The sequence below is a fragment of the Miniopterus natalensis genome, chromosome 16, assembly GCF_054644295.1.
Source record: "Miniopterus natalensis isolate mMinNat1 chromosome 16, mMinNat1.hap1, whole genome shotgun sequence".
Taxonomy (NCBI): Eukaryota; Metazoa; Chordata; class Mammalia; order Chiroptera; family Miniopteridae; genus Miniopterus; species Miniopterus natalensis.
In genome coordinates, this window is record NC_142096.1 from 38,770,413 (window position 1) to 38,784,002 (window position 13,590).

General features: G+C 51.9%; 1 protein-coding gene across 1 annotated transcript in view; it reads right to left on the reverse strand.

Moving 5' to 3' along the window:
* Positions 1-296: 296 nt before the first annotated feature.
* NDRG1 (N-myc downstream regulated 1) overlaps positions 297-13,590 on the reverse strand; it is a 41,219-nt gene continuing 27,925 nt past the window's right edge. Inside the window, exons 9-16 of the mRNA XM_016216110.2 lie at positions 12,676-12,732; positions 9,905-10,008; positions 8,629-8,685; positions 7,829-7,880; positions 6,589-6,636; positions 5,642-5,677; positions 3,235-3,286; positions 297-648 (exon numbers count right to left, since the gene is read on the reverse strand). Of these exons, the coding sequence (XP_016071596.1) occupies positions 407-648; positions 3,235-3,286; positions 5,642-5,677; positions 6,589-6,636; positions 7,829-7,880; positions 8,629-8,685; positions 9,905-10,008; positions 12,676-12,732 (648 nt within the window). The 3' untranslated portion in view covers positions 297-406. The remainder of the gene's footprint in view (positions 649-3,234; positions 3,287-5,641; positions 5,678-6,588; positions 6,637-7,828; positions 7,881-8,628; positions 8,686-9,904; positions 10,009-12,675; positions 12,733-13,590) is intronic.

The window sequence follows — 13,590 nt, forward strand, 5'->3', positions numbered from 1 at the left end:
GAGGGGAAACAGAGCGGGTGGGCTGGACTCCTGACAAATGCCCCTTAGAACCAGGTGTCCAGGTCGACCCAGGCTTGGATTCATGAAGCTTTTACTGCTCTGTTTCTTGTTTCGGGCAGCTGGGCGTCTCTGAGGGAGGGGAAGACAGTGACCACCGGGCCACTCGGTAATGCAAACGGGACACTGAGATGCAGCTTTTCCTTTGGTGCACCCTGCCTGGCCCTGGGAAGGGGTGCCCTGGACAAATCCCATCTAACATTGTCATCACCAGAGCTCACTCTTTCAAAATAAGCTTTGGATTAATACCGAGTTACGTGAGGTGTGGCAGGCAGGGGGCGGGAAGGGGTGGAGGAGGGGGGAGCTACAGTGAACCCACAGTCCAGGGGCGGCTGTCCATGCAGGCCGCCTAGCAGGACACCTCCATGGACTTGGGCCCGGCGCTGTTCCCAGTGGCACCAGAGTTGGGGGTGATGTCCAGGCGGGCGCCCTCGCTGGTGTGGGAGCGGCTGCGGGTGCCCTCGTTGGTGTGGGAGCGGCTGCGGGTGCCCTCGCTGGTGTGCGAGCGGCTGCGGGCACCCTCCAGGGATGTGACACTGGAGCCCGAGGCCGTGCGGGACCGCATCAGGCGGGTCATGCTGGCAGAGGGCACTGGGGAGAGAAGAGAGGACCAGTCAGGGGTGGAGGGTGCTAGAGGCAGCTGCACACCAGCAGCGGTGCCTCCTCTGCGCTCGACCTGGCCGAGCATCTCTGTCCCACCCATCCTCGCAGTGATCCAGACATGGGGCCCCCTGTCATCCGATATTAGCTCACAGGGGTGGACAGTGAGGCCCTGATGGGGTAAGGACATGCGGCAATGACGCTGCCATCTTGAACCCATAGCTGAATCTGAATCCCAATTCTGCCACTTGCTTAACAGCTGTGTGACTTTAGGAGCATCCCTCTCTAAGCCCTCCGGTCCCACCTATAAAATGGGGACACTAACACGGACCCCATAGGGTCAGCGCCCATGTGTACCTACCACCCTGTACAGTCAACAAGCACTCGGATGTGGAGGGCCTTCAAGGTCAGACGGACTAATCCCTGCGGCCCTGGGTGGGGAAACTGAGGCCACACAGAGCATTTGTGGCAGAGCCGTCAGTGTTACCTTTTCCCGAGAAGCCTGTGAGCGTCTAGGAACTGTCAAGGGTGCTCTCCATTCTTTGGGGCTTAAAACACCCTTGTACGTGGCAGGTGGCTGGTAAAATGGAATGAAGACAAAACAGTTCCCCCATCTGTATGGGGCTGAATAGTGCCCCCCAAATTCATGTCCATTGGAATCTCAGAATGTAGCCTGATTTGGGAAGACGGTCTTTGCAGATATATTAAGTTAAGGCAGGTCACAGTGGACCAGGTGGGTTCTGATGCAATGGCTGTTGTCCTTCCAAGACGAGGACACCAAGGCCCAGACACACACAGGAGAGGCCATGTGGAGAACAGAAGTTAAGAGCAGAGCGATGCGGCCACAAGCCACGGACCACCCAGGACCCAGAAGCTTGGAAGAGGCAAGGAAGGAATCTTCTAGAACCTTTTGAAGGGAGCGCGGCCCTGCCCACATCCTCACTTGGACTTCTGGCTTCTAGCACTGTTGTACCGTGAGAGAATACATTTCTGTCATTTTCAGCCACCTGGTTTGTGGGGATCTGTTGTGGCAGCCACACTAGCTAACTGAAATATCCCAGCCAAGGCCACAGGAACAGCGGACGTCACCTGAGGCAGCCGAAGCATACACATGCACGTCCGGTGACATCATTCACTCAATGGCATGCACGTGGGCTTTCTGGGGCGGACGCCCACATGCAGAATCAACCCCGCTGTACTGATTCCCTTCTCGGCTACAGGATGGCACCATGGAAGCGAAGGGCCGGTCACGCCGGCCTGCCATCGAGCAGGCGCTCAATGAATGATCAATTTCTTTTGCTTTGGTTGAGGCCTCTGGGCTCTAGCTCTTCCTGTTGTCACCCCTATAACTTGAGGATGCTTTGGCTGATGTGGGGGGACAAACAATGCCTGCCTTTTGCTTCCCTTCTCCTCAGAATACGGTTTGAAAGCAGAAATCCGAACCCAGAGGAGGCCAAGACAAAGGAGTCACGATTCACACCCTGCAAGGTAAACATGGGCCGCCCAGCGCTATGGCTCTGCTTTTGTCTGCACTTTCCCACCCCACACACAGAGCAGTCAGACCCGCAGGCAGATGGCTTCTGTTGGAAGAGGGCACCTGGGGACATGAATCCCGCCCAAAGCATATAAATCAGGTTCATCTGCTGTCGGCCTCGCTGGAAATGAAACACGGCTGAGGTCAGTCTTAGGACTGTGGTCAGACATACCGTTACTATTTTAAAGGAGCAAATAATTTAAGTCTCATCAGAAGTACAAAGACTTCTAGTTAAGATGGGCACATACATTATAATTCCAAGCAGTAGACAGAAAGAGCCAGAGAAACCACATCAGGGCCAGAGCCTCAGTGGCTACACCAACGGGCAGTGCTGCACCACCGCCTGGTCGAATGCTTACACTTGGTCTTGGCTGTCCGGTCATGGACTGCGTTTCTGGAAAGGACTGCGTGTGTCTGATGAAGAAACTATAACCATGGCACGTTCTTGAATTATGTGCTCTTATCCTTCCAGTCCCTAATCTAATGTCTAATGGTTTAGAAAAGACGCTCTCTCTCCTTAATATAAGCAACTTTATCACCCACTTATTATGATCATTATAGTTTTTAAAGAACTTTCACAGATCCCCTCCCTGCTCCTTGCTTAATCCCTTAAAGCCTCGCTTTCGTCACTTGTAAAATGAGAATAAGAATATCTCACAGGCCCGGGCCAGTGTGGCTCAGTTGGTTGAGCATCGACCCATGAACCAGGAGGTTGACGGTTTGATTCCAGGTCAGGGCACATGCCCGGATTTCCATGGTTTCATTGTTTGTTATCTTCTTGGGGCTTAAAAGGATAGTCTTCACCTAAATCTAAAAATACTCCCTGGTGTGAAACAACTTCTGCTCAGCAATGGAGGTAGAATGAGCCACTATGGCATCAAGGAGACACTGCCCGACCTCACACCCTCCCTGCACCTTATTGTTTCTCCCCCTGACCTGCCCAGGTGTTACAGAATTCTCATCCAAACCTGGTTTGGGCATCACATCCCCAACTCCCACACCTGCCCCTCAGCCCGCCACCTGCTGGGAAATGCCCTACTTACTGTATCCCATGCCCTGCACGAAGTACTTGAAGGCCTCAGCAAGCTTGGCTGGCTGTAAGAAAAAAGAAGGGACAGTGACATCAGTCATAGGGGGTCCAGATCATGAATGGCCACATGAGCTGTGCCTGTGGTCACCTTCATTAAAGACCCTGGCCCAAGAGAGAAGGCCACCAAGTGTTGGTGGGATAATAAATGAAAAGCAAGGAAACATAATGAGGCAACTATAGGGAGCGAAATCAGCTTTGGCCGGGGAGAAAAAGTCAGATTCGCTTCACAACTGCGGGAGCTTGGTCAAGTGACGTGACCTGCATGAGCCAGTCCCTGCACCTGTAAGATCAGGACCGTGAGCCACACCTGCCTCTGAGGGTTTCTGTAAAGAAGGCTACATGAGACGACCCAGGGTGTCCTACTCAACATCTAGAACGTAAGTAAGGGCATCAACATCACGTGCCCCTCATGGGGTAAAGGCTTTGCAGCACTGCCTCATTTTCTCCCGACAGTGACCTTATGAGGTTAGTGCTCTTTCACGCACATTTCATAGCTGAACAGGCTTGGACAGGTAAACACTCCGGCCAAGGTCCTACAGTTGATTAGCGGTGAGTCCTGAAGATTAACACAGGGCTCTCGATGCTCTCAAGGCATTCGCTCTCAGCCTCCACAGCAGGCCGGCTGGCTGGGAGGAGAAAGGGCGAAGGGCGGATAGGTAGATGACAGAGAGATAGCGAGATCGATAGAGAGTAGATAGTAGAGACAGGGAAAAAATATTGATGGAAGGAAGAAAGCAAGAAAGGACAGGAAAAAGGAAAGACGGACGGATGGATAGAAAGCAGTGGAAAGAAGAAAGTACAGACGGATGGATAGTTGGACAGATAAACCAATTAATAAACTGGGTTACTTTAAGTAAAATGAGTTGGGAATGCTGAGAAAACACCCAGTTCTACCAATTCCTCTCAAAAATTAAATTTAATCAGAGCTGGGAGATGGGCATGCTCTGCCTCTCGGGAGCGCGCCTGGGCCTTTCCCTCCCTCTTCTTCCCCCAGGAGCACGCCTTTGCTTTCTCTCTCCTAAGCTCCAAGGGCCCCTCTATTGGCTCTGTTGCTTGTTTCCTGAGCCTATGCTGCCCAGCAGCCCAGCGGGTCCCTTCTACTACCTCTGTAACTTTTTAAATAAACGTTCTCTTATAATTTCAAAAACAAACAAACTGGGAAATGAATGAATAAGTAAAGGTCACATTTACAGTCTAATTAACCCCAACTTCCCAATGCACTTCGCTGGATCTGTTCTGCTTTTGGGAGTCTCGCTTCGGGCAGAAGTAATCGGTCCCTGCCCACCTTCACCAACTCCTGCCATGATTCTACAAAGAGCCAAAGACATTCAAAAGAGAGACTGATCACACTGCCCTCTGGGGCTCCTGTGACAATGGTAAGAAAGTGTCAGGGGCTGCAGGTTGGGGCTGCAGAGAGCCAGGGAGGTCTCAACCTGGTCGAGGGAAGCAGGAGTCTGGGCCCAGGTTGGGCCCCCCTGGGGGGTGCTCAGCAGGCGGCTCGGGTCAGGTGGAGGGGCAATGGCTCCATCACTGAGGCACAGGCCTTCTCTCACGATCGCACCTGGGCGGGGCTCTACCGGGAGCCCACCTGTTCCCTATCAAGTGGGCAAAACATGCAACAGCTAAAATGTTGAAAGTATCTTTGCTCTTGTCTAGTGGGAGCAGAGGAAACAGGCACAGAAAGTCTAAGAGAGCCTCCTAATGCCATTGTGCCCACGCTTCTGTGCAGAGTTCTGGAGTAAAATGCCACCGTGAGATGGGACAGAGCAATGAGCCTAGATCCAGTGTCTGCCTGGTGCAGAATTCTGCTGGGACTGCTCCGAGCGCCACTCGGCCTCCTCTCAGACGCCCATGAAATACTTCCCTACCCCACACTAAGACTGTTTCCTGTTGGGACAGCTCCACCTAAGATTTTATTCTGCACCTCAATGGACATCAGAGCCATCATCTTCTCACTGGGGGACTCAGAGCTAAGACTCTCCCTTTTCTATCAGACAACCCTTGAAATTGGAAGGGCCACATGAATCAAAGAACTGACCCCGTGTACACGGAGAAACTCCTTCTAGCAGCACATGGAAATCCTGTGGTCTCTGGGGTTGGGCAGGCCTAGATTCTGGTCTACAATTGCCAAGCTGTGTCCACTGGACAGACCCCCTCACCCCCGTGGACCCCAGTGTCATCTACTCCGCAGGGGGTTCTGGGGGAAATGAGTACTCATGTACAAGCACAGTTTATAAATGGTAACAGGTTCATCAGAAGTCGTGGGGAGGTGGGGGACGAGCAGGCAGTGAGGGGAAAGGCAGTAACAGGTCTCAGGGGCACATGCCTCCACCTGGGGAGCGGTGACAGGTAGAACTCACCTGGGAGATCTGTGGGAGGCCACCACAGTCCGCCATCTGGAAGAGAAAGAAGCTGGTTAGTGCCAAAAACCTCAGTGGATGTGACCTCTTGCTCTGTGAACCAGCTCCAAATGGGCACCCACCCTGCCCACTGCCCTGCCTGCTGAGGGGGGCTGGGCACATTACAGGTGGGAAATGCCCAGCGCCACCTGGCAAGGCTGTTTTCATTACTATCTGCCTCAGCATTGTGCTGTGTCTTAGCCACCGTGACTTGTACCTTTTGATATGCCAAGCACTCTGCTAGGCCCTGTCAACAGTTTTACTCTGTTCCCTGAGAACCCTGGAAGGTAGACTGTACCTTCTGAGAGGCAGCAGCTGGGAGCCAGACAGAGCTGGAGGAACTGCACAAGGCCCTGGGCACACATGTCCTGTACAGACTCCCTCAGGAGGAAACTGCCAGACTGGAGACCTCAGGCCTCACAGGGCTCCTGGTGGGCTACCCCTGGGAAATGTGTTCACTTCCCAAGTTGCTACTAAAACACCAAACCTAAAGCCATTGGCACTTATGAAAGCTGCTCCAGGCATGTGGGCGCATTTACCCAGGAGTAAAGGAATGGGGCCCTGGCTCAGGAGCACTTGGCAGCAGGGTGAGGATGGCTTCAGGGGAAACAGACCAGAAGGCATGAGAGTGGCTGACGCTGGGCCACCCTACAGCCCAGTCTCAAGGTCAGACCCCAAGGGTGACAGGCTGCAGCCTGTAGACCCCTGGGGTCCCACAGAGGGATCCTCTCATCTTAACTCTCATCTTACCAGCCAGCACCCAATAGATGCTTGTGAACAGATATTTCAAATAATTATTTCTATAATTTCTGACCACCAGCTCTGCCTAAACTAGGCACAACTCAATTTTTGCAGAAAAGTTAAGAGTTTCTAAGAACAAGTGCAAACTCTCATAGCTTTTCCTGTACCTTGAGGAGAGTGGTCTTCGTTGGGTCCAATTTTGAGTTGCACTCCACCTAGACAAGGAAAGCGAGGAGAAATTTGTCAGTTTTCTACCTGGAGCCAAAGTCATAGCCTTTCCCCGTTCCCTGCCACCATCATCAGAGGCTCCTATATTCCCCTGGCATAGAAGAAAGAATGTGGGCTTTGGGATTAAACAGATGCGGTTTCTATTCCAGCCCTGCCATTCCCAGCTGTGTGACCTCAGACAGGTTACTTAACTTCTTTGAGCCTCAGTTTCTTCATCAATAAAATGAGGTTAACCTATTTTAAGGGATTGTTATGAAGACTACCTAAAATATAGAAGGTGCTCTAGAAATATTCACCAAATAAGTGGCCTTGTTTAACTCCCTGAGGCCAGTGAGTCTCAGTCCCCAGTCCCAACCACCATTCTTCAAATGAGATCACCTCCACCAAGCTAGTTTCTCTCTTCAATGTCAATGATGCTCTTAAGAGTACACCCAGAACTGCGCAGAATACTGACTTGTAACCTGTGATGTTCAAAGTTCCCATGGTAGAACTATCATCTACCTCGATGTGAACAATGTATCTCTATTGATGCATCCCATGATCATGTCCAGTGGGTTAGATGATAACAAAGTCATGATTCATGGAGACACCCAGGTCATTATGAAATGAATGACTGAGGATCCTGCTCTGCAGCCCACTGCACAAGGCATGTCACCACTGTAGGACTCTGCTTCATAGCCCCTAAGTCTCCCATGTCCCCAGCTATGCGGATGTTGGAAAGGTGGAGTCCTTGCTTTGTCTCCACAACACTACAGGTAGGAATTAAAGGGTGAAATGAGCCAGAAAACCTTGCTTAAGCCCAGCTCCCCAGATGCCTCTTTTCCTGCCAGACAATGAGGCACCAACCAGGTCTCCCAAATGGGAGGAAAGTCTCTTGGCCAGGAAGCCAAGTGGAAAACACGCTCATAGAAACAAGCCAATGGGAGGCAGATGGGCGGGTGAGGGGGCCTAGGAGAGGAGACAGAGCGCCCACTGCCAAGCAATCAGGGCTGACAGTCACCAGGGAAAGAGGCTGGTGGCTGGGCCCTCTGCCCAAAGGCCAGCATGGCATTTAGAAGATGTCACCTGCCCTGATGGGGGCAGAGGAAAGGAAGGAGGTGGGCAGGGAAACTTTATACAAGGCAAATCGGATTTGGACTGCTGAGTTAAACACATAACCCGTGGTTGATTTCTACATACCACAGCATCCACAGCAGGAGAACTGTCCCCAACCACCAACAAAACAGGACACCTGGGGGCAGGGAGAAAAGGGGGAATTAGCACAGGGTTCATTTAAAGATTCTCACATTCCCAAGCCTGCCAAGGTTCTAAAAAAATTATTTTGGTTTCCCCACTACCCTTTGCTCATTTTCCTTCATCCTCCCTCCACCCTCTGCTTTGTTCTTAGAATAACTAGGCTGGTAAGTCATTTACACCTTAGTATGAATTTCACCAGAGAATTTCTATGCCTGACGTTTTTATTTTAAACACCCTGTCCTCAAGGAAGGATGAGTAGGACTTGGTCAGCAATCAAGATCAGAGACAAAAAGGACATGGCTGACAAAGAAGATGGCACGTGCCACGTTCAGGTGTCTGATAATGTGGTTCACTCAAGGAACTATAAAATGACACCTAGTTCATATTGGTGGAATACAGCTGCTTATTCCCAAGACTGTCTTCTAGATTAATAGGGCACTTCAGGGTGGGTCCTGAGCCTCATTCAGCCCCAGGCTCTGGGAGGCAAAGCCAATGTAGTATTGAACGTGAAGTAGGTGCTTAATCAATTCTGTTCAAAGTGCGGTCAGCACTTCTCTGAGATCCAAGGCTCCAACCTAGGTCTCGGGGCCACCCTGGGAACTGCACAGGGAGAAGAGGGAGACTGGCTCGTGCCCAGTCCCTAGGTAGGACACATCCAGTTCTCAATTGATGACCATGTCCTGGCAGAAAGAAGGCCCTGCCAGCAAGCAAACTACACAGTGATGGTGAGAAAAGCTACTCACTGCAGGGTAACTGTGTGCACTCCTGGCATGGGTCGCTCAATCTCCAGGTCCCGACGGCTACAGACAACAAAAGCACCATTAATTACACCAGGAGGCCCGCCACCCAGAGGAAGCTCCTCCCACTGAGCCAAACCCAGGCAGGTCCTGCCATTGGCCAGTCTGTTCTGGCAAACCACACACATGTCAGCCTATGTGAGGTCACGTGGCTTTCAGGACACCACAGCCTCCTGGGGTCCATAAAAGTGGCTTCAGGGTCATTTCCTATGGAGCCCACCACATGGTCTCCAATGTGTTTTTTTCTTTTTACAGGAATACAAATCATGTCCTCTGCCAAAGAAGATCCCTACCTTCCCAGAGCCCCCACCTGGCCAATGGCTAGCCCCCCAAATAGTCTCTGCTTCCACCCTTAGTCTGAGCCTGACTCTCACACCCAACTCCAAGTCCTATGCTCTCCATGGTCCCCTGCGGGTGTCCACGGCCCAGCCAACAGCCTGACCCACTCTAGTCTCAGAAAGCAGTTGCTGAATAAATGAATTGCTCAGCCCGTGTCCTCACTTACCCCCTGGGGGTAGCACCCTTCCCTCCCACGCTGAGCAGCTGGGAGGATGGTAAGAAGAAATGAACACTGGACTTCCTCACAGACACTAGTGCCCATCATGAAGTCATGTTAGTTACAGGAGAGGACAGAAAGACAGAGCCCATGAGCTCATTTCTGGCCCCATGGGAGCAGGGCAGAGCTGGTGGGGCAGGTTGAGTGAGCTCCCTGGGGATTCCAGGCTTCTGGCTGGCACCCCAAGCTGTCCCCTCCCCTAGGTGAGCTCCAGACAGGCACTCAGTTATGGATAAGAGGGTTGCACCCTTGCCAAAGGCTGTGTGCAGGTGTTACTTACCCTGGGAATGACTCAGCCACCACCCAGCAGCCTCTCTGGACCCTCCCCCCCCAAGTGCTTTGCTTTTCTCTCTCTAAGCAGTCCTCACATCTGTCCTTTCCCATGGTCACCATGGACACAGGTACATACTTCCAACCCTTTGAGGGCATGACTGTCCCACTCTATTTGTATCCCCGGGATCTGGAGTGGTAGCTCAGCTCCTTGCAAAGTGCTCAAAACTCCAGGAGACACCTTACTAAGGATACTCCGTACTAATAATCTGTCTGCTCAAATTCGGGAGCTGCCTCTACTGCTCATGTCGCAATCCCCCTCTGCCTCACCCCATGTTCCAGACCCACGAAAAGAGCCCGATATAAAAGGCCGTGCTGTGGCCGCGGCGCCCATACCTGTTGTAGGCGTTGATGAACAGGTGCAGGTTGCCAGGGTTCATGTCGTTAATGATGTGCTGGCGGTAGGTGTGGACAACCTCCACGTTGCTCTGCATTTCCTCCTGCAGTAGAGGGAGAAACGTCTTTCATCGACACTGTGGCCTTGGGCTAGTCCCAGGCCTCTCCACTCTCCAGGTTATTCAGGTACAAAGGGAAGGCAATGATGCCTGAGGCAGGAGACCAAGGCCGCACTGGAGCCTACAGAAGCTTTCAGGGCAGCGGACCCACACCCAGACGCAGGCAGACGCCCGAACACCAGCAGGTAGGGTAAAGGAGCACTGCCCTAGCCAGGCAAAGCAGGCCCTCGGGCTCAGGCCTGGAGTTTGGATTTGAAGTCGGTTCTCCTGGATCTAGAGCTTGACTCTGTAGGGGTTCAGAACAAGCCACCCCAAGATGTGCCTCGGTGGGGTGCAAGTTATTTTGAGCAACCAAGACTGTGGGAGCTTGAAAGAAACTTCGGCTGCTCCCCCTCCCCCAGCTTAAATTTCTAGAAGAATTAAAATCAATAGTTTGGCCCAATGTAAGAATTATCACCGGAAGTGACTTTACCTACCTGTGCTGTAGGCAAACTACTAATTACTGAACATGTGCTCTCCCTGCAGTGACCCTATGAAGCCTCAAAGTGCACGACCGCATCCCTAGCTCAGAGTGTCAAATATACCTCAATTTCCCTTTCTCTCTCTGGTCCCCCGTGTATGAGGGGTCCCCATACATAGGTATATAGTTAAATTTGGTCATTTTCTCTTGCTAACGTGTCTCATGTCTATTTGATTATTAGATCAGCCAAAAGAACCTTGAGGGTAGAAGAGTTTCTTCCTTCCTCACAGCTCCATCACCACCCCTTTCTTGGGAAAATGCCTTCCCCTCCTAAGCCTCAGTGCCCTCAAAGAAAGGCGGGAGGGTGTTAACATCACCCACTTCCTTAGGCTGTGGGTTAAACAGAGGTTGTGCACTTTGAAAAGCTCTTTGTAATTAGAACAATCAATGCAACTATTAACAAGTATTTTTTAATGGGGAGAGATGAAGATTTTCACACTTGCAAAACAACCAACTCAGGCAATGGGAAGTTGCTGGAAAGGACAATCTTTTTGTTGTTATTAATCTTCACCCGAGGATATTTTTTCCATTGATTTTTAGAGAGTGGAAGGGAGAGAGGGGGAAAGAGAGAGAAAAACATCAATGTGAGAGAGACATCGGCTGGTTGCCTCCCGCACACACCTGGGCCCAGACTGGGGAAGGAACCCAGGTACATGCCCTTGACCAGGAATCAAACCCATGACCTTTGGGTGCGTAGGCCAGTGCTCTAACCACTGAGCCACACGGACAGTGCCAGAAAGGACAATCTTGATTTCCGAGGGGTCAGCCAAAGTCTTGCAGAGGCTGGCCGCGGCCTGTCCCCTCCCTGGTCCGTTTCTGAGTGTGATTTTGCTGGCTGTTTCTCATTTGCACAACAGCAGACGGCCTGATGTGATCAGAGGCGACCAGAGCCCGAGTGGGAGGAAGCAAGGGGGCCGACTCAAGCCCAAGCTGTTGTCAAAACAGCCCATGAGCACTTAAGCAGCAAAGAGGCCAACTGGCTGTTCAAAGAAAAATCTGGTGAACACGGTCTGAGGGATTGTGCTGGGGGTTCAGATGAAAACATAACTGCAGAAACTTCTGGGTACCCAGATACCCCAAGTAATTAAAGATACAATCAGGCCAGACTCTCACCCTACATTTGACACTCTCACCCCACACTTGACAGCCCTCCTGCAAGGAGAGGCAGCCGCCGGCTCTGGTTTTTCCACATTCCTGTCAGTTCAGATTAGAGTCAGGTGGAGAACGCAGATCACAGACTGCGGAAGGCAGCTAAAGGCAGCTAACGAGGAAAGAGGCGACAGTGGGGTGAATGGCGGCCCCCAAGACATTCACACCAAATCCCGGGACCCTGCGGTATGAACTTCTTCGGAGAAAAGGTCTTTGTGGATGTAATTAAGTGAAGGATCCTGAGATCACACCATCCTGGATTATCCCTGGTGGAGGGAATATGTCCTAAATCCAATGATAAGTGTCCTTAGAAAAAGGCAGGAGATTTGAAACCGACAAAGGGAAGGCCATGGAGGGATGGAGGCTGGGACTGAAGTCAGGGCCACAACCCAGGACCGCCAAAGCAACCACAGGCTGGAAGAAGCCAGGAGGGGGGTCCCTGGAGCCTCTGTGGGGACCGAGGCCAGGCCAACACTCAGGGACAAATACAGCCATCCAGTGTGGTAGTTCGTTCCTGCAGCCACAGGAAACTAACCCCAGGAGTGGCAAGGGCCAGGCTCACCAACCCCACTGCAGAGCATCTGCTGCCCCAAGGTATCATATGGTCACACCTCACATGGTCACACCTCACATGGTCACACTTTCTAGCTCAGGAGCCAGCAGTGGTGAGTGGACCACCCACAGGAAACGGAGCAAGTCTCCTCGTGCTGGGCCACCGAGGGGTACCTCAGACCCCATCAAAACTTGTCAGGTTCTACAGTTTCAATATGTGCCCCTTATTGCACTTCAATCAAATGGTTAAAAAGACTTATGTTGTAAAGAGAGAGAGCGAGTGACTTGGTGGATATGAATGATGACATCACCCTGTTTGGTGGCATCAGCTAGCAGTGCCCACTCGCTGTGTCTTGTTTGTTTCTAGGCCCTACATGCCGGCAGCACACAATCACTCGGAGTGAATAACCAATGCAGGCCACGCTACTCACCTTCCCAAAGAGGTGGGACACCACCATGTCTGGAAGGGCTTGGGTCCACCCGGAGATCTGGGGAGAACAAACCAGGTGGGATTAAGAAGGCATCCTCAGTGGTGAGACGGGGTCAGCCCAACCCCATGGCCCTCGGGGTTCCTGGTACTCGGTCTGAGGGTGCCCCCTCGATGGGAACTCAGTCACCTGTCTCTGGTTACCTACTAGACCCGTGGCCCCTGGAAGGCAGGGCCTGGCTCCCCATCCGCTGCTTAACCTCACAGCCTGGGGCACAGAAGATGCAGGCGCAGATGTGCTAAAGAGACCCACCCTGCTCCTAGCTGTCCCAGCTCCAGAGTGCACCAAGTCAGCAGCAAGAAGGACCCCATCCACTTCTAAACACACACTGACCTCCCCAAGTCTACACCTCAGGATCTGCTTAGTTCAAACTATCCTTCCTGTATCATAGTTTAGACTGTCCCCTAAGCCACTTTCCTCTCTCTGAATATACTGAGGTTATTATAGAAATGAATGACCTTCTCCTTTTTAGCTCTAACAACAATGCTAGGCTAGGTACACAGCAGGAGCTCTGTAAATGCTAGATATACAGCAAAAGCTCCAAAAAACTAGATATGTGTGGGAGCTCCATAAATGCTAGGCATACAGCAGGGGATCCATAAATACTAGGTACAAAGCAGCAGTTCCATAAATGTGTGCTGACTGCTGGGGGTCCCCAGCTGTGTGGCCCAGGGCAGCCTGCAAAGCTGCTGGACCTCAGACTGCTCATCCGTAGCTGGGACTGTCAGGGACTTCAAAGTCCCAGGTCACGATGAGGATTATGGGAGCAACTACACATATAACAGGATATGACCCCAGTGCCTGACACACAGTAGGCCCTTGATGTAAGTCTTTTTTCTCTGGGGCTGGGGTTGAAAA